This window comes from Heptranchias perlo, chromosome 33 (assembly GCF_035084215.1).
Source record: "Heptranchias perlo isolate sHepPer1 chromosome 33, sHepPer1.hap1, whole genome shotgun sequence".
NCBI classification, from domain to species: domain Eukaryota; kingdom Metazoa; phylum Chordata; class Chondrichthyes; order Hexanchiformes; family Hexanchidae; genus Heptranchias; species Heptranchias perlo.
In genome coordinates this window covers 8,906,977-8,930,265 of record NC_090357.1, presented here as the reverse complement: position 1 = coordinate 8,930,265, position 23,289 = coordinate 8,906,977, and the positions used below count along the sequence as shown (strand labels likewise).

The 23,289-nt window shown below is 43.0% G+C and overlaps 1 protein-coding gene across 2 annotated transcripts in view; it reads left to right on the top strand.

The window, feature by feature from the left end:
* Positions 1 to 23,289, top strand: part of LOC137301457 (proprotein convertase subtilisin/kexin type 7-like) — a 205,557-nt gene that overhangs the window by 60,809 nt on the left and 121,459 nt on the right. For both annotated transcript variants that reach the window (XM_067970958.1, XM_067970959.1), the window contains exons 7-8: positions 4,695 to 4,833; positions 10,438 to 10,538. In XM_067970958.1, coding sequence (XP_067827059.1) covers positions 4,695 to 4,833; positions 10,438 to 10,538 — 240 coding nt within the window. The remainder of the gene's footprint in view (positions 1 to 4,694; positions 4,834 to 10,437; positions 10,539 to 23,289) is intronic.

Here is a 23,289-nt window from a genome sequence, read left to right as displayed (position 1 = left end):
GCCTCCACTCTGCGCCTTAACCCCACATTTTCCTCTGCTTCAAATATTTATCCAATTTTCTCTTAAAAGTTGCAGTCATTTCTGCCTCAACCACTCGCTGTGACAAAGCTTCCTGTGCTCCCTACAGTTTCCATGGTTCCAAGAATGAGTTTCATTGGGGGGGGGGAAAAAGGAAATATTTAATAAATAATAGCCAGTGCACAGAATATTACTCTAGACCCAAAGATTTGAGTGTCTTAAATGCAAAACGTTTGCCTTTTGGTAATTTAATTTAGTGCCTTTGTGTTTTAGCTCCCCTCCTCCTACTTTTGCAATTCAATTTCGTTAGTTATTAAAGTTAAATTTAACCATAAATTGCTAATAAAACTAATTTTAATTGAAGTTGCTGTCGTACGACTGAATAGCTGAACACTGTTGGCACTGGGTATTGTAGGCCCAGCACATAGATTTAGTATTGAGTCAAGGAGGTAAATGTTAACCCCAAAGAACGCATGGGTTGAGGGCGGGTGGGGAGTAAAATACTCCATTTTCAGAGCGGGACCGCATCCTGGCTCCAACATGCTTGCTTCTGGGTTTAACCCAGGCAGGTTTGCCTGAGTGTAGAGAGCAGACACCAGGAAGTCCCGTCCCCACTTAAAGCCAGTGGGCCGATACTTAAAAGGGCAGTGTACCTCATTGAGATACTTGAGGTACTTTAATATTGTGTGTATTGAAATAATAAACTGAATTTAACTTACCTGTTCGGGTTCCCCACCACTTCCTATTCACGTCAGGTGAAAGCAGGAGGGAAGGGCCGGATCGATGAGGTGAGGGCCTTTATTGCACTGCTTGTGGGCCCAGAGGAGCAGGAGTGCTTCATGCAGGTCCAATGAACTCACCTGGCCGACAGGACCCCCGTGTTCGGCTGACCGACCCCCACCTACCTCTGACTCTTCACCCGACCTCTAGCGACCTCTGATCTTCTTCTTCCCGGCCCTCCAATCTCTTCGTCAGCCCGCTCCCTTCCTGGCTGGAAGTTTAAAATTTACCCCCAGGTGTTTTCGATCCCACCTATGAACAGGTAAGGTGCTTTCATATTTCTCTCCAGCCACCAGTTCCTGTAGCAAGGGCCTCCTGCAGCCAGCAGCCATGTCTAGGTAAAGCTGCTGGTTTACTCTAGATCAGCAAGGCGGAAGACCTGCGTTTCACAGGGGTTTGATGCATGATGCTAATCTCACTGGGGATAGGAAACAGTGTCATGGTGTCACCACCCTGCGTACGCACACTGATCAAAATGACATGCTCGGATTGTCAGTCCCACAGTGTGGAGCCAGTTTACAGGAAGACCAATCACATATTACAAAATAACTGCAGAGAGGGCGCAGTTACTTGTTGGTTTGTCCTGTTTGATTTCATGGGCGTGGAGGTTTGGGAAGGGTTGTTTGGAGCACTGTTGCCTCCTCATTTGGGATACAAATCAGCCATGATCTAATTGAATGGCGGAACAGGCTCGAGGCACTGAATGACCTACTTCTGTTCCTATTGGTAGATAAATCTCAAATCAAAACTCCACTGTCTGGGATGTATGCCAATTAATGGGAACATGGATTTAAATTTTTAAGAGACTATTGTATGCAAATAAGAAGCCTACAGAAGCAAAATAGCTTGAACATTCTTGTTTTAGAGCATCCAGTTGTATTGAATTTACTTCTGTCTTTGAAAATGTACTTTGAATGCTGTTTATATCATGTTTTTTTTGATGGAATAGGGCTATATGTTTTGTCCAGAGAACTTACATATTCCACCAATGTCAAAATATTCAAAAATAGAAAAATAAACATGTACACGGCTATTAATAAATTGTGAAACTGCTCAGCGTGTACTTGTTCTGTAACTATGGGCTGTTCATCTTTTGAACTCTGTACCAATTTATAATCCAGCTATGTGTTGGAGACAATCTTTTAAACAAATAACGTATTACTTGTAATATGCAGCTCTTCCCATCTACTGCCATTATAGAAGCTAACAGTGGTACATGTAATAATAAACAGACTCGATGCATGTCTCCCCTCTGGCACACAGCTGTCAAACACTACCACATAGTTGCAAAATAGATTTAGAGAAAATTGAAGTCGAGCACAAAGGAGTTGTTGGCAAAATAATGCGTTGTGACAACTGCTTAAGGTATGCGTTGCGATACTGTGTAGGTCCTGTCCAGGTCGTTCTAAGTGTAATATTCTTGTGCTGTAGTGCAGGATATTCATATGGACAATAGGACCAAACAATTTATAATGGTGCCAATTCTGACCTTCTCTTACTTGATGATGGTTGCTTCTGTTTTTATAATTTGCCCACTTAAATAGGGTGTATTGGGGCTGGACTAGCAATCCAGAGGTTGTGATTTCAAATCCCACCCACAAAACTGGAGTCAATAAATCTGGCAAATTGTCAGCTAGCACCAAAGAGAAAAAAATGACCATGAAAGCTGCTGGATTGTCATAAAAACCCAACTGGTTCACTAATGTCCTCCTTCGAAGGCAACCTGTCCCTCTTGCCCAGTCTGGCCGATACGTGACTCCAGTCGTGCACTGTGACTTGACTCAATGCCCCTCGATGTGGCCTAACCAGTCGCTGGATACAGAAGGCCCACAACCACCATCTCGGGATAACCAGAATAAATACAGCTTTGCTTTTGTTGCCCAAATAAAAAAAACTTACATGGAAGATGCTGTGGTTAGTGGGCTCAGTTGGAATTGTACATGAAGGGCCACTGAATCTTTCTGGGTCTGTCCCCTGAATGATGAGGAAACAGAGTAAATTAGTTCTCAAGTTTTTTTTTCCTGTTTTCTTCTCTTACTGCCTCTCCTGAAGGCATTTATTTCCTTGCTGAGACATGGGGCTCAATTTTCAAAGTGAAAAACGAGGGCTGGGGCATTGAAAATTGCCACCATTTCAGCCCCGCTCCCAGGAGACGGGTCAGGCCTTAACCTTTCAAGGAGGGATTCCTGGGCTTTCTGTTTTAAGCCTCGTGAAAGACTCTGGCCTCCTTGCCTTCTAACAGGTAGGTGCCCAGAAAGGCACAGCTTCTGGGCCGGGAGGAGCCTGCTTCCCCGAGGCTCAACAAGCCTACCTACACTGGCCCACACCTGACCCCTGATCACCGACCCCCGATTCCCACCCCCTCCCCCACTCTGACCCCTCAACAATCACGGACCCCTGCGATGACCCCCAATCCTGACATTCCCACCCCTGTGACTGACCCCCTTTCCCCCCCCCCCCCATAACTCATGACCCTGTGTCAACCTATGCCCCCCACCCCCAATCCATACAAACAAAGACTTACCTGAACACGTCCTCTCCCTGGCTGGTCTCCCGTCCAACTGAGATCAGGCCGGTCAATCGGACTGGAAAACGACCAAAAAAAACGTCCTTATGTCAAAATCGTAAGGACATCCGGGAAACCTGTACTAATCGATTTCCCATCCTCAATTTGACCCCCCCCCCCATGCCCCCTTCCTGGCTCGGTTTTAAAATTGAGCCCATGATCTTACCCAAGTGCCCATTCTTCACGTGTGAACCTTGACTGTCAATTTTGTCAGACGATTCAACCACAGGTCATCACGGCCCACCCCAGTCCTGCCCTTGTCTGATATCCACATGCGTGCACTTTCATTAAAGGTTGCTGGAAAGCGATCAGGACCAGGATTCCTGGCTGATTTTTCTCTCCCAAACCCAGAGCTGCCGAGGCCAATTGAGGCAGCCCTACCCCTGCCCCAGCTGAGATTGGTTAGGTCAGCGCAGTCCAGGGTTCCAACCCGGAACGTTCCTGGTGGGTGCATCTCAGCTACTCACCGCCTATACCCACTGAGCCTTCGGCGAACAGTGCTGAGCAATTCTAACGCACAATACTATGCTACAATGTGGTTCATTCAGCAGGCTTTGCCCTGCAAGATCCAGGCTGAGGAGTTTGGAGACTGGAAGTAACTGAGTGTGCAGTGGTTGAGGAGGAGAAGGAAAGGGAGCTATCTCCTGGAATTGGTGCTCGGTGAGGAGTACGAATTGATCATTGCAAAGTGTGGTTACTCGGGCTTCAGCAAAGCATATTAGTGGCTGTATAAAATATTCGTACTACGTCGACTTGAAGTGAAAACCACCCAGGAATGCAATTCTAGACTTTGCTATTTCAAACTGGGTCGTGCCTAGATAGAGAATCCTGAACTATGTAACACTTGGATAAAGTACTGGTGGTTACAGCTCTGTTACTGGTGGGAGCAATTTGACTATCGCAAGAAAATATATTACACTGCATTAAAGTCAATTGGTTGAAGTGCGGTTTGTTCCCTGAAGTATTTTGATGCCAGTACACACAATGGGCCAAATGGCATTGCTGCAATATATGCCTAAAAACGTAGAGGACCGTTTACAAGAAAAGCAAACCAGTAAAATAATCTTTCATTATATACTTTCTCTCATTTTTAATTGCCCATTCTTTCTTTCTAATTTATTTTATTTCAAGCAAACTGGTCAATTATCTAGGCCACCTGGTTCACCAGGACTTTTCCCAGTAAGAGTTATATTGGGAAGAAAATATTCAATTAATGAAAGGAACGCTCCCTACTTGAGCTGTTTTATAATTCTTCCAAAGTGTATCATTTAATGGATACAGTCTTCTCCGTTCTAATTGATGCTCTTTACACTTCCTAACCCTTGTCCAGGCTGCGTTACAACATGGTGTCATGGCTGGCCGCAGGGGCTTTGGGAGTATCTTCGTGGTGGCCAGTGGCAATGGAGGACAGTACGGTGACAACTGCAACTACGATGGCTACGCAAACTCCATCTACACAGTCACCATTGGTAAGTAACAATTCAAGGATTCGCGTAGGGGGATTGAACAAAAAGATTGACGAAGGGAAGCGTTTGCTAAAATATCCTTGGTGACGCTCTAATGGCATCGTGGTAACTGGTCTCTGCAAGCCGATCTGGCACATGGTTTAAGCAAAACTGGTGAGCTGGATGTTTGTACAGCGATTCTAGACTGTCCATTGTTGGAGGTTTTGTTTCAGGGAGTGATTATGTACAGCTGACTGCTGATCCCTTTTTAAAGGATGGGTTGCAAAATATGGTCCCATTCAAAGTATGTAACTGCATACAATGTCCAGAATGGTGCGTTCCGACTCTTCCCGCCATATGTCCTGAGTTGAATGCGGCCTCTGGTGGTCTCTTCCTGTCTGTATCCTGAGTAAATATATCCTCCCAGTGGAGGCTTCCCATCTCATGTCCTGAAGGAAATGAAAAGTTCTGTTGATGATGATTTTTTTTTCTTCTCTTCCCCACCCTCCCCCTCACTCGGCAGGTAATCTCGCAGAGCTCCAGGATATTGAAACACAGTACTCAACCCGCACAGTGGCATTGTTTGATGACGTTTCCATGACCCTAGCAGAATCGGAGCAATAGTGTTCCACAGGGATTTTTAACCACTCCCAAACTCGTGATTAGAACCTTCAGTCCTGTTGATAACCAAATATTTCTCCACCCTTTTTAAAGGAGCTGATCAGCCTAAATAATAGTGTTTGGTTTATTCCACATATTATTACTCTTGGTTGGGGAGCACAGATGGTTCTTAGTCTTCAAGCAAGCACCAAAGATAAGTGAGTGGACAAAACTGTGGCAGATGGAGTTCAATGTGGGGAAGTGTGAGGCCATCCACTTTGGATCTGAGAAACACAAATCGGGATATTTTCTTCGTGGTGAGAGACTAGGAACTGTGGAGGTGCAAACAGATTCCAATGTCTGTGCGCAGATCACAAAAAGCTAGTGCACAGGTACAAAAAGTAATCAAAAAGGCTAATGGAACGTTGGCCTGCGTCTCAGAGGGCTGGAATACAAAAGTGGAGAAGCAATACGTCAAAGCCTTGGTCAGGCCCCATCTGGAGTACTCCGTTCAATTTTTGCACTCTACCCCAGGAAATATATATCGCCTTGGCGGGGATACAGTGCAGATTCACCAGCATGTTACCAGGGCTTAAAGGGTCAAATTAGGAATACGGGTTGCATAAACTTAGTTTGTATTCCCTTGAGTTTAGAAGGTTGAGGGATGATCTGATCAAGGTATTTTCTCAGAGAAGCTGTTTCCTCTGTTTGGGCGGTTCCAGAAGAAAGGGGGGCACAATCTTAAAATTAGAGCAAGGCCACTCGGGAGTGAAATCAGGAAGCACTTCTTCACACAAAGGGTAATGGAATCTAGAACTATCTCCAACAAAAGGCTGTGGCTGCTGGGTCAAGTGAAATTTTCAAGATTGAGAGCGATAGATTTTTGTTAGGTAAGGATATCCGGGGATCTGCAACAGAGGCGGGTAAATGGAGTTAAGATACAGATCAGCCATGATCTAATTGAATGGCACAACAGGCTTGAGGGCTGGCTGGCTGGCTGACCTCCTCCTGTTCCTACCTTCCTAAGCTTGTTTAATAATATTCCGTTGACCTCCAGTTCTCCAATGACAGTTGAAGTTAAACAACCAACTACTTTATCTCTGCCTTTTGGTAGGAGGGTGAGACTTGTTTATTAAATACCATTTTATTTCTGTTTTATTTCCATCGGGAGTGTGTAACCAAAGAGTTTCTCCGACTTCACCTTTCCCTACAATCTGTTGAGCCCTCCCATGAAGGCAATTCTGTTTGCTTTGGAGAATCTTCAGTTGCCAGCGGCTGTGATGAGTTGCTGCACTGCGACCGATCATTTCACTTTCTGTCTGCGCAGGAAGAGATGGTCTGTTTTCCTTCACTGGACAGTCAGTCAGGTTAGAGAGGTCTTCTCCCCAGTACTCCAGCTCAATATGGTCAGACAAGTACAGCGATACCATTTTGTGCCATTGCACACAGTGATTGTACTGTGTCTCTTTAGGAGTAGTAAATGTACAATGTTCGTTTTATTTTACAAACCCATGGGTCTTAGAGCAATCCTTACGATTTTAAAAAAAATATTCACACATTGCCCTCATTAGAAACTTCTTGTAACTCTATAAACCATCATAAGGCAGTTTAGTTGTACTTTTTTTATTGGGTTTTTAAAAAAAAAGTTTTTCAGATGATTCCCAGATACTGGTTACTTGATAGACTGGGTCTAACCATTTCAAGGCCACCTTTTCCTCTCTTCTGGGCAGGCTTGTTACAGGAATTAAACATTTATTTTCCCTACATCATCAAGCTTACCCAGGTTAGATGTGGCTTTGCCCATCTGCAATGCAGCTGTCCCAGTTCACCACTCAAGCTTTAGAAATTCCATCTCCTATTGTTTCAGTGTCATTCCTGTTTCACACCAGAATCAGCTTTGCAAACAGCTTTGTGGTGTTAGCCATGGCTCAGTTGGTAGCAGTCCCGCCTCTGCGTCAGGAGGTCGTGGGTTCAAGTCCCACTCCAGAGACTTGAGCACAAAATCGAGGCTGACACTCCAGTGCAGTACTGAGGGAGTGCTGCATCGTTGGAGGTGCTGTCTTTCGTCCTCCTCTCAGGTGGACATAAAAGATCCCACGGCACTATTTCGAAGAAGAGCGTGAGAGTTCTTCCCGGTGTCCTGGCTAATATTTAACCCTCAGCCAACATCACTAAAAGAACAGACTATCTGGTCATTGTCACATTGCTGTTTGTGGGACCTTGCTGTGCGCAAATTGGCTGCCGCGTTTCCTACATTACAACAGTGACTACAATTCAAAAATACTTCATTGGCTGTAAAGCGCTTTGTTACGTCCTGAAGGCGTGAAAAGCGCAAAATAACCAAGTTTTTCTTCCTTCTTTCAACCAAGATTACTGAATCCTTTCCGATCAGTGCTGGATTCCAGGGGGTTCTGTGCTTTGCTAGGCACAGCTGGAACTGGCTTGAGACTGTTCATGCTGAAGCCACGATCTCACTGAATGGCGGAACAGGCTCGAGGGGCTAAATGACCTACTCCTGTTCCTATGAAACCAAGATCACTTAAAACAAGCAGCAGCCACCATTAGTTTGTCTATCTGAACTGGATTCAAACTCAAGTCCGAGAGGTGTAAGAATAGCGTCTTAACTCCAGTTTCACCCAGTTTGAGACCTTTTGTTGTCTGAGTAAAAAAATTTTAACCAGCGTTAAACGGCAACACAGAAAATAACTTCTATCTCCCTTGAAAATGGTGCACTGTATAAATGACAGTTGTTCATTTTATATCATACAAATTGACAGTTTCCATCTAATCCAGCTTTTAAAGCTTACTGCCTGAGCAAACAGAAAGCAAAATGTAGAATTTTTTATTAGTGATCCTTACGTGTATATGTAATTAGATCCTCCTTAAATTACTCTTGTGAAAATGACAAAAACTGAGGTCTCGTCTCCATCTCTAGTTATAGGTTTTATTTTATTTTTTTTTAAGAACGGGTGACATTTTTATTATTCCCCCAACCAATATTCTAACTGTGGGGATGTCAGTTCTTCTTGAAATGTACCAGTCCAACTGACTATAAATCTAATTCACTTCTAGACTTTATCCCTTGAATGTCCAAGTAAATATTTAAACATGCTGAAGTATCCACTGGGAATAAACCATAGCAAAAATAATGGTTATTTTTAACTTTTTGTACCATAAATCTCTACAGTGCCAAATTGCCCTGAAGTAATTTATTGAGATGTTAAGCCATTTTGTGTTAAGGGATTGGTAACCCCATGATTGACAAACCTACTGCCGGTTGGAGGTGAGGCGAAGAGTGAGCAATGTGTGTCACTGATGAACTGTGGTTGGAATCTGGTCCGTGTCACCTTTCTTCAGGCTGTTTGGTTTTAATCGTGAGAGAGGTAGGGCTTTCAACTCAATGTAATGACTTTAAGGCCAGTCGCGTGAAAAATAAAATGTGGATGCTGGAAATCTGAAATAAAACAGGACATGCCACAAATACACAGCAGATGGGGCCACGTCTGAAAGAGCCAGACAGGTTAATGTTTCGAGTGGGACCTTTCATCAGAGCTGATGTGGGGTCCCACCCAGAATGTTAGCCTATCTTTTATCGCTCTCTTTTAGATGCTGACTGACCTGTATATTTGCTTTTTTTCTTTATTCCAACACTGCTTCACTCCTGCCGGGGAGCATAGCTTGCCTCCCATAATCCAAGAGCTCTTAAAAGATAATAGGGGCAGGATCACGACATCAGAAAATCAATATTAAAAAATGTCCCACTTTGATTATGTGTGGCAGTGGCATAACCCAATGTAAAGAATTGTTGGGGGGTGGGGGTGGTGGGAGTCTGGGATTTGGAAAGGGGGACATAACCCATGCCAAAGGGAAGAGAACATGTTTCCTTCATTGCCCCTCCACCCCCCCTCCCCCAATCCAGTGGTGCATATAGGCGCACCAGCGTGTGGTAGATCATGGGTTGGTGCTTAGGATTCCTTTGCTCACTAAGGTACTGATCTCAACTACTTTGTTGTGGGGAGGCAGCGCTTGGGACTGAGGTTCCTCCCCATAGAAAGGGAGGGAATATGGAGTTTTACCCAGTGCTGCTCTCAGACACCCCTAGCTCTGTGTCAGGGCAGCATTGGTGGGGTCCTGCATTCAGCAATCTTGTCTGCTTCCTCAGTTGAGGATGGTTGTGGGCTGTAAGCAGATGCAATCGGGGGAAAAAAATTCTAAAAGTCTTATTTTCATTTAAAGATTTGTCTCCCTACAGTCTCTTTTAACTGATGCAATCTAACCTTAGTTGTGCTGTTTTTGAATCTAAACTCTAGACAAAATATACTGTATCATCACTGGTTACATTGCCATTATAACTTGTATTTTTATACAAACAATTATAAAGTTGCTGAAAAATTGATTCTGTCCTGGAGGTTGCTTTGGGCCACTGTAGACCATTCAGCCCCTCAAGCCTGTTCCACCATTCGGTTGGATCATGGCTGATCTGTATCTTAACTCCATCTAACCGCCTTGGTTCCATAACCTTTAATACCTTTACCTAACAAAAATCTATCAGTCTCAGTTTTGAAATTTTCAATTGACCCACAGCCTCAACAGCTTTTTGGGGGAGAGAGTTCCAGATTTCCACTACCCTTTGCGTGAAGAAGTGCTTCCTGACATCGCCCATGAATGGATTAGTTCTCATTGTAAGGTTATGCCCCCCTTATTCTGGACTCCTGCACCAGAATAAGTCCTATCAACTCCTTTAATCATCTTATACACCTTAATTAAATCCCCCCTCCCCCCCATCTTCTATACTCAAGGGAATACAAGCCTAGTCTATGCAACCTGTATTCTAGGTATCCCTACAGTTTTAAAAAATACTTTTGTATTTATAGTACACAGGTCCTTCTAGAAAAGGTTAAGTGCTGGAATTTAATTCCCGAGGTAGAACTAGTACAGTATAAACCTGCTGCACCATTGAGCACTGGTTTCTGAAGTTCTGTCGCTCTGCTCTTTAATAGTGTCTCCCTTTGTTCTGTCTCTATCCAGGGGCAGTAGATGAAGAAGGACGCATGCCATTCTACGCTGAGAAGTGTGCCTCCATGTTAGCGGTCACCTTCAGCAGTGGCGACAAAATGATGAGAAGCATTGTAAGTCTGCACGTTGATGCTGTGCTCTTCAGTACCTGACACTTAGTTAAAACTGAGATCAAGGTAGGAGGGGGAAATCATTATCTGGTTAAAAAATATAATGGGCATGCATTCAAGATCATTGAGTAAGAAAAATTGCTAGTATTTTACATATTGGGCAATATCTTTCTGCCGTTACGATATGACTTTATTTTTGATGAAGAAAATAGAAAGCAAGCATACTAATAATGAATGGTAGGTACACTTCATAGTTTAGCAATGCTAAATGTCAAGATACAAAGAGTAAATGGTAAAAGGGGACTCCTGCAGAGATTGCTTACAAAAACTACTTGACGATAAAGAACATCTCGCCTTGTAAATCGTTCCAGGATTTATTTTTGTATCTGTTGGCGATACCCTCTTCAAAACAAGCAAATGGGATGAACTGTGTAAGTCAAAATGACCTGAAAAGACCATGAGAAATGATGTGACCTGTTCACCATTGCAGTTGGCACTGTCGAGTCTCTGTATTTGCTGTGTTTCTGCATTCCTGCTAGTTCGTTTGTTCTTTTTTAAGGCTTGATGATAAATGTATTTGAAGAATAGAGTCTGAAAAGCCTTTGATCTTGCTGTAATGTTGCTTACAGGTGAATGCAGAGAATGCAGGCAATTAAGCTCCATCCACTTTATGGCTTTCACAGATTAAAGCCTAATCAGTCCAGACAGGTGAAATGTGAATAGATCTTTTATTGAGCAACTGAAATGAAAGGCTGAGTTCCCAAAGTACAGCACTCCACCAAGGTTTCTTCATACGTTTGGGTGAAGCCTTTGCAGGGACTGTTTTTAATAATTGCATGTTTGTATTTATGATTCTCAGAAATATGACACAATATTTGAGGGTGTGACCCTTGGGAGCAACATTACTTCAGCATTTGACATCTGATCAGTTCTCGCTATGTTCAGTGGGCTTGATTCACAGTATTTGTGCCCCAGTTTCATTCATATATAATTAATTATTTGGAATTTTGCCAGTCTGTGTAAGGGAGAGAAAAATACCCGGATGGATTGGTCAGTCTGTCCACCTTTCACTTGAGCATGCTTTCTAATATATACATACACCTATATGGCAACAGTTATTGGGCTCTCCGTTCTATTCACTTTCCTGTACTTCATAGGATCGTGTCCACGTTGTAAAGTATAGTATCTTTGTTTTTTTAATAAAGCTCAATAACAAAAGAAAAATCACTCTTATTTTTCTCCATTCCCCACAAAGGGGGAAAATAATTGCGATTTTATTCACTCATGCCTGTGTTAGTACTGACTCATTCTCATATTGACACCAACTTGAACAAGCAACAGGGAGGGAGATGGAGTCAGGGACAAGGACTTGGAGTTTTTCGGCGGGAAGATGTGTGTGAAAACTGACCCCATGTCTGCGGATAACGTCTCCGAGCGGTAAATGAGGAAAGGAAGGGGCCGAGGATGGCACCCTGTTTGGGATAGTGGAGCGGTGACTATGTTGGCCAGGAGGAAAAAACATTGGCGATGTGCGAGCTCTGCTGGGACAAGTAGAAGTGGAACCAGGTAGGTAGTCCCTCTGAAGCGAACTAGACAGCGTGGGATGTTGGAGGAGGATGGAGTAGTCAAATGCCATAGAGGTGTCTAGGAGAAAAAGGAGGGTTAATGTAGTCACTGAAGATGTCAATAGTGACTTTGACTAAGGTGATCTTTGGTGATGTGGGCAGGGTGGAAACCAGACTGTGAGGTTTTGAGGAACGGATGTTGGCAGAAGCGAGCATGGGGCTGACAACAACACGTTCCAGAACCTTGGAGAGAAAAAGGAGGCTGAATATGGCACAGTAGTTGGAAACGACAGAAGGGTCGAGTGTAGATTTTTTTTGAGGAAGGGGTGATGGCAGCTTTGAAGGTAAAGGGAACAATGCCTAAGGAAAAGGAGCCATTTATGAGGTTGACATTTAAGCTAAAGAATATTGAAGCAAAGTTTGAGAGAGGAATGTATTGCAACATGTCATGTAGTCTGAATAGTTGATCTATTTAAAAAGTACAATGGAAAACAGACTGAACAAGACACTGCTGCCAAACATGGTCTTATTTATTGTTCTTTATCAGGAGATACTTGAGTCAAAACTTTTTTAAGCAAACTAAAGGATGCAGTGGTGTACATTCTGTTATATTCTTAGATTGATATTGCGTACAGCAATAGCCAGAGTTAAAGTATTGCGTATGATTATTTCTAAACATTACCTAATCCATTATGATGTAATCTAAATATTCCACTCCCTAAATAATATCAATTCAGCTAATCTGTTGGGACAGGGAGCACAAGAGGAAACCCTTCCCATTGATTATAGAGGTGTAGCAATGATAGAAATTCCTGATATTCTAATTGTTGAAACTGTAAAAACTATAAGGAGTTTCAATTTGCTTGTTTATAGTTCAAAAGCACTTTTGCCAGTGCCATGGCTGATTTTTTATTTTTAAAGACTTGTACCTTTTCCACAGTCATCATTTCAGGTCTCTGTCAGGAGTGGAGAGCATTGTGTTCATGACATTTCATCTCCCGTTTCCTCTTTTTATCTTCATCTTTCTCTTCACTGCCCTCTCTCTCTCCCCCCCCCCCCCCCCCCCCCTCTTCAGGATGCTCATTTAACGCTGTCAGTGAGTCATTCAGATACTCTTCTCCTTGACTGGTTCCTGTTCATATTAAAGCTACAAGTTTCTACTTGGGAATTAGTCTTTTGAATCTCTCAAACAATCGAAAAAGCAACTCGTCAAATACTGGCAAAAAGGAAGGCAGTCACAAGAACGCCCCAAAGTGCATCACAGCCAATGAAATATTTTTGAAATGTAGTCATTGTCGTAATATAGGGAATTGTGACAGCCAATTTGTGCATAGCAAGGTCCCATGAACAGCAAATCAGATAGGTGACCAGTTAATTTGTTTTTGGAGGTGTTGATTGAGAAATAAATATTGCCCAGGACACCAGGAGAACTTCCCTGCTCATCTTCAAATAGTGGAATGGGATCTTTTGCATCCGCCTGAGGGGACAGAAGAAACCTCGATTTTACTGTCTCATCCAAAAGACGAGAGAGGAGAAAAATTGGAAGGGAGGTGGATATCAATATAAATCAATATATCAATAAAGTATCAGCCTTGACTCGGTAGTAGCACCCTTGCCTCTGAGTCAGAAGGTTGTGGGTTCAGTGCCCCACTCCAGAGACTTGAGCACATAAACTAGGCTGACTCTCCGGTGCAGTACTGAGGGAGTGCTGCACTGTCTGAATTGACAACCTTCACAAGTGAATAAACGTGCTGTGCTGACCTCTCTAAAAGCAGGCTTACAAAACTAATGGCACAAATCTCTTCTGTGGGTGGGGGATGGGGACTTGATCCAAATATTATGCAGTTGTTTTTTTTTGTAAAGAGACTGTTCACTAAAAATCTGTAATCAAGAGCACCACCAGTGGGTAAAGATACCACACAGTGTCATGCAAGACAAGAAGGCCCCAGGTCAGATCCATAGTCTTGTACTGAGTTAGCTGATTTCAGCTGGGGCAGGCAGTGGGATGTTATAGTTGGGCTCTGTTGGGGAGGGAAGCTTTTGCCAACGTTCTACCGTGATCTTTAATCCAGTGACCCATGCTGGAAAGTGTACTTGTGTGACCGGCCTCCCATCTTCCACCCTCCATAAACTTGAGCTCGTCCAAAACTCTGCTGCCCATATCCTAACTCAAACCAAGTCCCATTCGCCCATCACCCCTGTGCTCGCTGACCTACTTTGGCTCCCGGTCTGGCAGCGCCTCGAATTTAAAATTCTCACCCTTGCTTTCAAATCCCTCCATGGCCTCTCCCCCTCTCTATCTCTGTAACCTCCTCCAACCCTACAACCCTCTGAGATCTCTGCGCTCCTCCAACTCTGGCCTCCTGCCCGTCCCTGATTTTAAGCACTCCACCATTGGTGGCAAGGTCCTAAGCTTTGGAATTTCCTCCTTAAATTTCCCTCTCCTCTTTAAAACCTACCTCTTCGACCGAGCTTTTGGTCACCTGTCCTAATACCTCCTTATGTGTCAAATTTAGTTTGATAATGCTCCCGTTAAGCATTGGGACATTTTACTATGTTAAAGGCACTATATAAATGCAAGTTGTGTTGATTGGGCTCAGTTGTGATACCCCAAAAGTTAAATAGTCTAACAATACCCTCTCTACGCTTACACTTGAGGAAAATGCCCACTTGAGTGAGGTACCAAAGGGTGCTCAATGGCCATGGTTTAAATTTAAACTTTAAGGCAAGGAGAGGAGACTTTGGAGGTCGGAAACTAATAGAAATTAATATACCAAATCAGTAAAGTATGCAGTAAGACTAAATCTTGTTTAAAATAGCATGAGTGCCAATGGGTCCAGGGTGCCTCGATCATCGTCCTCACCTACCTATTACAGATGAGTGACTTGAGGGTTTTGAACAAGAGATTTATTTGGAGAATGTAAAACCCTGGTCTAGACCGACAGCAGTGACTTGAACACATTGGTATTCAAACATTCTGTGGCATGGAGGGATGTGGCAGATTTGAGCATAGTTTCCTCCTATTTAGATTTTAGCTATGCCCATCATGGAGAGGTGCCAAGTGAAGAATGGGTGCCTACCCTGAAAAGGAGAAGGGGAATTAGATGGTCAGTCACCTTGGGCTTCCTTTTATGCACCTCCCATTGACCAGCTATAGTGTAACAAATGTGAAGGCTTAGGAGCTTGTCTGAATTAAATTGAGTGAAATGATTGCCCAAAACAAACACAGTCTGAACTGTGGCCAGCTGACGTGTTGATATTGTATTGGACTATTGTAGTTTATTTTGCATTTTGAGAAATTAACGCAGGAGATTAAATACGGATATATAACAGCTAAAGTGTTAAAGCGGTGCTATGGTTTAATTAAAAGAACAGAACAGGCTGTTTCTTCCCTGACGGTGGTGACACGTAATCAAAAGCAAAATACTGCAGATGCTGGAAATCTGAAATAAAAACAGAAAATGCTGGAGCAGCTGAGCAAGTCAGGCAGCATCTGTGGAGAAAGAAACGGACTTAACGTTTCAGGTCGAAGACCTTTCATCAGAACTGGAAGATGTGGTGGTGGTGGTGGTGACATGCTTGGCTATGATTTTTGCCTCTGCGTTGGAAGGTTGTGGATTCAAGCTCGACAACATGACTTGAGGGCACGAACTAGGCTGACACTCCAGTGTAAGGAAAATACCAGCTAACTTATTAGGGAGTGGTACCCTGTGGGAGGAGCTGGTCCTTTGGAAGAGATGTTAAACCCTAGCTCTTTCTGCCTTTATTGGGGGGGGGGAAAAAAAGAGCTTGCATTTATGTTGCAGCTTTCGTGTCCTCAGGACATCTCCAAAGCACTTCACAGCCAGTGGTTTACTTCTGAAGTTATTGTTATGTAGGCAAATGCAACAGCTAATTTGTGCACAGCAAGGTCCCATGATCAGCAAATGAGATAGGTGACCAGCTAATCCGTTTTTGGTTGTGTTGGTTGAAGGATTAACAGCACTGGGAGAGCTGCCCTCCTCCTCTTCAGATAGTGCCGTGGGATATTTTATGTCAACCCGCACAGGCAGACAGAACCTCAGTTTAACATCCCCTCCTCTTCTGAAAAATAGCGCCTCCGGCAATGCAGCACTCCCCTCGGTAAGGCACTGAAGTGTCGGCCTGGATTGTGCTGATGTTCTGAAGTGGGGCTTGAACCCACAACCTTCTGACTCAAGAGGCAAGAGTCCTACCAACTGGGCCAAGCTGACACTTGGAAGAAGTTTGGTGGGAGGTTAAACTCAAGAAAAAGCAAATATTGTTAAGTACTAGATAGCTCAGACATTGCCGCCTTTCAATAGCAAAAGCTTCTGCAGTTAGCGCTTAAAGCATTTGCATACTCTTTCTCGCACCTTTTTTTTTCCCATCTCATTCCTATAGGACTTCATAATGTCCTATAAAGTTCAAGCCAAAGCCTAATTAGGTAAAGGTTTTTGGAGCCTTCAGCTGAGTGCATTTCAAAGATTTACTTAACAAGGTTTTTATGCTGCAGACTGTTTACTATTATATGTAAGTCCATCCCACAGGACTGTAAATTGCACTGAACCAGCAGTCAATCGGGACTTTAATTAACTGGGGGTTAAATGAGATGGAAAAGCAGATCGCAAGCTCATTTTAAACACTTTTGAAAAGGGCAGTGTCTGGATTGTGCAGGATATTTTTCATTTAACACTGTATAAATAAGAATTTCAATTGGCATGTCACCCTAAATTCACTTTTCAACTGTCAACTTAAAAAAAAAATTTACAGTTTATTAGCTGTGGTTTGCATTGGAGCCTGCCTTTGAATGTTGAAAACTTTGTTTCGCAACCCGTATGAGGCCATTATTTGGCAACAGAGTGGTCACTGCTGTTTCCACTCACTGACCAGCAATTCGGAGCCTCGTGTTAGACAATGTAATTTCTCCTGAGGCAGATCAGGCCGTTATAATTAATCCTTCAAAATTGTGAAATAGAGCCGCCTTGTGCCTGGGCTCCTCAAAAACCTAGTGAGTAAAAGTATCACCTGATGTAGCCGCACAGAGCAACATATTCCAGGTTTGATCCTCTGTCTGTACTAAGTTGGTTGGCCTCACTGGGGGCAGCGGTTAGGGCACAACCATTATTTTTGTTACTAGTTTCGTGTAGGAACAGTGAAAATACACCAGGGTTCCCACTCCTGATTGTTGTTCTGTGACCTCTGCACGAAAGTGGGTGGGTGAGAACAGGATAAAGTTCCATATGATGCCACCCACAGTCAAATGGCCTACCAACATTCATTGTCACGGCTTTCACGTGAATAGACACTTAGGCAGGTACCAGATGGCACCCATGGAACCACACGCATGGAGTCAGCAACTTCAGGTGAAGAGGGAAGAAAATTGGAGGAGAGGAATCTGAGGCTCGTAGTGCCACCACTTAGTGCAATATCCTGCACTGGCTGCTATCTGTTCACAAGCTTCCAGCATGTCTACAGCTGTACAACAGCAAGATAACTCTAAGTTTCTAGAAGTAAAGCCTCCTCACATTACTTCTGAAACCAGAGCGAGACAGAACAGGTCAGCTTCCTATTGGCTGACTTTGTCACCACTCCAAGAAAATGAGGAGTTCCCTGACTTTTAAACTGCTCTAGCTTCCGTTTATATCGTCACTCTGTGCAATACACTTTCTAAACCTGAAATTAACAACTTTTATTCACGTGAGACTGTTTGCTTTTTATCATGCCTACTTTTCAGGATTAATGTCACTCCACAAGTTATTGTCTCGTCTCGGCCATCACCAATTTGGCACCTTAAACTGTATAAAAAGTATTTTTTAAAGCCATAAGCCACAAACCATGACGTGGATCTCAAGAACATAAGAAATAGGAGCAGGAGTAGGCCAGGCGGCCCCTCAAGCCTGCTCCGCCATTCAATAAGATCATGGCTGATCTTCAACCACAACTCCACTTGCCAGCCCTATTCCCATATCCCTTGATTCCCTTAGTGTCTGAAAATCTATTGATCTCAGTCTTGAATATACACAACAACTGAGCATCCACAGCCCACTATGATAGAGAATTCCAAAGATTCACAACCCTCTGAGTGAAGAAATTTTTCCTCATCTCAGTCTTAAATGGCCGACCCCTTGTCTTGAGACTATGACTCTTCATTTTAGATTCTTTAGCCGGGGGAAACAGACTCTCGGCATCTACCCTTTCAAGCCCTCTAAGAATTTTATACATTTCACTGAGATCACCTCTCATTCTTCTAAACTCCAGAGTTTCTCTCCTCATAGGACAACCCTCTCATCCCAGGAATTAATCTAGTGAACCTTTGTTGCACCCCCTGTAAGGCAAGTATATCCTTCCTTAGGTAAGGAGATCAAAACTGTACACAGTACTCCAGGTGTGGTCTCACCAGAGCCCTATATAATTGCAGCATTACCTCCTTACTCTTATACTTTAACTCCCTTGCAATAAAGGCTAACGTACTATTTGCCTTCCTAATTGCTTGCTGTCCCTACATGTTTACTTTCTGTGACATGTGTACAAGGACACCCAAATCCTTCTAATTACCAATATTTCTTAGTCTCTCACCTTTTTTTAAAAAAAAATTCTGCTTTTCTACTCTTCGTACCAAAGTGAATAATTTCACATTATACCCCATCTGCCACCTTCTCGCCCACTCACTTAACCTATCTATATCCCTTTGCAGCCTCTTTGCATCCTCCTCACAGCTTACTTTCCCACCTAGCTTTGTGTCGTCAGCAAACTTGGATACATTATACTCAGTCCCTTCATCTAAGTCATTGACCTATTTGGCTGAGGCCCAAGCACTGATCTTGACTCAAAATTATTATTTTCAGTAATTTAGTGTTCTAACTTGGGATTATTTACAAAGGAACTTTTCTACCCGTGCCCAAATGCTTTCAGTCCATCAAGTGGTGATCTCTCTCCCTTTTTCTTCTGAGTGTGTGGTGTGTGTGAGGGGGTAGGGACAAAGTAAAAGGACAAAATGTTGCTGTCAAAGCAAAGGGAGGGTGAATCATTTTTTTTTAAAACCCTGTTCTAGCCATCCGGAATGGCACGTGTGCAGCTTCAGCATCTCCATTTGTGGGCCTGTCTCATTCCTCGCTCCCATTGGCGTTAATCAAGTTTGGATTATTAAATCATGAACAAAACAAGATGGAGGTTCCACGTTTGTAGCAGTTTTATTGCAGATTGCTGGTAAAGACTGAATGGCAGGGTATTGAATACATTTATAACTGTGCTGCTATGCTTACGGCTGTTTCTCTCTCTCTCTCTCTCTCTCTCTCTCCCCTTTCTCCCCACCCCCCACTTCACTGTTCTGTGACTTATACTATTCTGAGGTAGTTTGAGAAACCCAAATATTAGTATGGACTGATGGAAGGGAGTCACTCCACAATGTCTGTCAATTTTGTGATTTATTATGTAGAATTTGAGCAAATGTGGGCAAGTTTAACCCCATTTGGAAGCTGCCGTTAATGATGGAGTTGGAATTTTTTTTTTGCTTTCACATGGGAATTTGCCAATGTATTTTCATTCCTGAATATGTGCTCATGCCAACCCCTGCAGTAACCCCTAGAGTAGAACAAAATATGTTTTAAAAAAAACTTTTCATTAAAATAATAGCTTTGGGCATGCATGATCTGTGTAATTAACCCACCAAAGGGAACTGAAAGAAAGAACTTGATTTTATATGACACTTTGCCACATCCTCAGAATACCTCAAAGCACTTCGTAGCCAATTAATTATATATTTTTGAAATGTAGTCAACGTCATTATGTAGGCAAACACCGCAGACAATTTGCAAACACTACAACAGCAAATGAGACTATTCAATCTGTCATTTTGATGTAGGTGGAGGCACAGATGCTGGTCAGGACACTGGGAGAACAACCTGCTCTTCAAATAGTATCTACCTAAAGAGGCGATCAAGGTCTTGGTTTCACGTTTTATTCAAAACACGGCACCTCCGACAATGTAGCACTGCCTCGGTACTCCAATGAATTGTTAGCCTAGACTATGTGCTCAAGTCCTGGAGTGGGGCTCGAACCCACAACCTTCTTGCCTCTGATGTGAGAGTGCTTTCAACTGAACCAAGCAGATACTGTAGCAAATAATTTCAGAAACCTCCAAAAGTAACTCAATAATTCTTGTGGGCCGAGCTCCTACAGACCAGGAGTTGGCCTGAGCTGTGTTGGCCTCAGCTCTCTTGACTTAGAGGTGGGGGGGGTTAGAGAGAGTTGTCTATTTACTTTTTTTTGGGAAGTGTTTGAACTACAACTACTGTTCACCTATGCACAACAACAAATTGCATTTATATAGCGCCTTTATCGAAGTAAAATGTACCAAAGCGCTTCACAGGAGCATTTTCAAACAAAATTTGACACCGAGCCGCATAAGGAGATCTTAAGACAAGTGACCAAAAGCTTAGCCGAAGAGGTAGGTTTCAAGGAGGGTCTTAAAGGAGGGCGGAGAGGTTTAGGGAGGGAATTCCAGAGCTGAGGGCCTAGGCAGCTGAAGGCACGGCCACCAATGGTGGAGCGATTAAAATCCGGGATGCACAAGAGGCCAGAATAGGAGGAGCGCAGAGATCTTGGAGTGTTGTAGGGCTGGAGAAGGTTGCAAAGATAAGGAGAGGTGTGGCCGTGGAGGGATTTGAATACGAGGATGAGAATTTTAAAATGAAGAGTAATTAATTGGGCAAGGGTATCAAACTTAATGCTTTTTTCTCTTCCTTACGAGCTCACAGTCCTAGGCTTAAATTCAGTGCAGTACTGTGGGAGTGCTGTGTTGCTGGAGGTGCGTTCTTTTTGATGAGGCCATTTGCAGAAGAAGATGGGTCTAAGGGGGAGGCAGAATTTTGTTTCCTACTTTTGCTTGAGTCTTATACTAAACAAGAGTCGAGGCTCCCAGGCATTTGCTGTGGTCTAGCTGGTCGTTAGGAGATTCGAGAGAGCAGCCAGGGGGTCACTGGCCCTCCACCTTCCCTCCCTCTAGAGAAGCATCTCAGCTCGGCTTTGGCCCCTGCATGATGAGGCAGTTGAGATTATGAACCCACCATGCGGTGAATAATGATGTCCGCCCCTTGTCATTCTCTGGCATGCGCTGGAGTTTGAATGAGGTATGCCACCATCTTGTCCACATGGTCTAAATTGTATTTTTAAGTGACTTTTTTCCTACCACTGTTACATTGTCTCCGCATCTGGGTTTTACAGGGGTTCGCTATCTTCCAGGAAAGCCTGGCTTTTTCTTTTGAAGCAGTCACTCAATCATGTTATTACTGCGTGAGGGAGTAAGAATTCTATCAATGAAAATGTTGCACGGTTAAATTTTGCCATCTTTTGTTGAACCAGTTTTACGCCTTGCGTTTTGCAAAACAGATTTATGTATAGTCAAAGGTAACCTTCAGCTTGTACTTGTAAATGTGCTTGTAGTTAATGTAACTATTAAAAAAAAGATCAGAAACATCCCCAAGTACTTAATAACATCATTTATCTCTCCCAACCCTTCAACTCCTAATCTGAAGAGCAATTGAGAACTTATATCTGCTCTCGACGACTCTTCTCAGCCACTGAACTGGGGGAGATGCAGAACTTGGCAGCTTCTGGCTTCAAATAAAATTGCAATTACAACATGCTTTTTTTTTACAACTTATTATGCTTTTGCCCCTGTCGCTAATGAGAACATTTTTTTAAGTTCCTCTCTTTTCTAGGAGCTGAGCAATCTATTTAATGACTTTTTTCTTAAAAGACGAACTTGTCTCCTCAAATGTTTTTTTTTCCCGGCTGTAGACTTCAGCTGGTGTTTTGTGAGTAATGGACCATTTCCATGAATTATGGTTCTTCAAGTGGAATTATAAACACAATTTTCATGGAAAAGCATCAAGTGTATGATTTAAACAAAGTTGGCAACATGGTGGCATACTACATTCCAGCTCCAACATGTACCAAAGAAGGAGGACAAGGTTTGGAACCCACAATTCTTCTCCGAGATGTGCTCGGCTAAGTGGTGTATGTGTACACATCAGTACCTCAAACTTTATTGGGCTTTCACCTGACCTGTTTCCGATTTTCCTTTTTCTGAAATTGGTGAGTCGTACTGGGCTAGGGTCCATGGGTGCCAGGCGCCCCCAGTTCCCATCTGGTTTGCCATTCTTTGTATGTTGGTAGCATAATTGACCATGGCATCATTGCCAAGCATTATTTTAATCAAACCTGCTCTTTGTGCCCTTGCAGTTTTACATTACTGCAGGAGTCACTGCATAGCAATCTGAACCCTGGCTGAATTTATTTTGTCTCGTCTATTCATGTCCCAGGACTCAGAAACTGATTGCAATTGTACTGCCTGTACCATTGCTCTGAGTGAGATCAGCTGACTCGGCATGGATTAGGGATTAACGCAGAGACCTTCCTAGTCTCCGTGGATCAGTATCGCCCCGAATGATTCACTTACCCACCAAGCTATCAGGAGAGCCTAACCTGACTCTAAATTACTTCCTCTCCTCAGACATGGGGATTCTTTCAGAAACACACGAGTCAAAATATCAGCAAGTTTTCTTTCTGACTTCAATATTAGCTTAAATGATTGCTTGAAGTACTTTTCAGCAAGCAAATTTAAACATGTGACATCTATTCAAAATAAACGCTCCCAACTTTACGGAGCTTTTAAAGCTGCCAGTGATACTGGAATTGGAATTGGCGGGATAAAATCACCTGCTAATATTTACAATCTCGCCTTGTTTCTTCTCTCTACTTATCTTCATAGTTTGTGTTTGAGATGTCGTGACATGAGAAATGCTAAATAACACTAGTTTTATTCTAAATATCCAAACCTATATTAATCTGTAGACTGCTAATGGTGAACACTAATATGTAATCACTTTGAGATTATTTATACAAAACCAATTAAATATTAATTTCTTTGTTGACCTTGATTGACTCTAAACCTGTTTCTGCTTAATATTTATCGACCAAATCTGTAATCGCTCAACATCTTCCAGCTACATGAAGCCAGAAAATATTTCTGCAAATTTCTGCCACAAATTATGCAAAAATGAATCATTTTTTAAAACAAACATTGAATTTGTTGCCAAAGCAACTTGACAAGTGTTGGTCACAAATGAGTTCCCCAGAATTGTGAAACTGCTTACCTTCCTTGGTCTTTCCTTCCTCCTCCTGGAGTC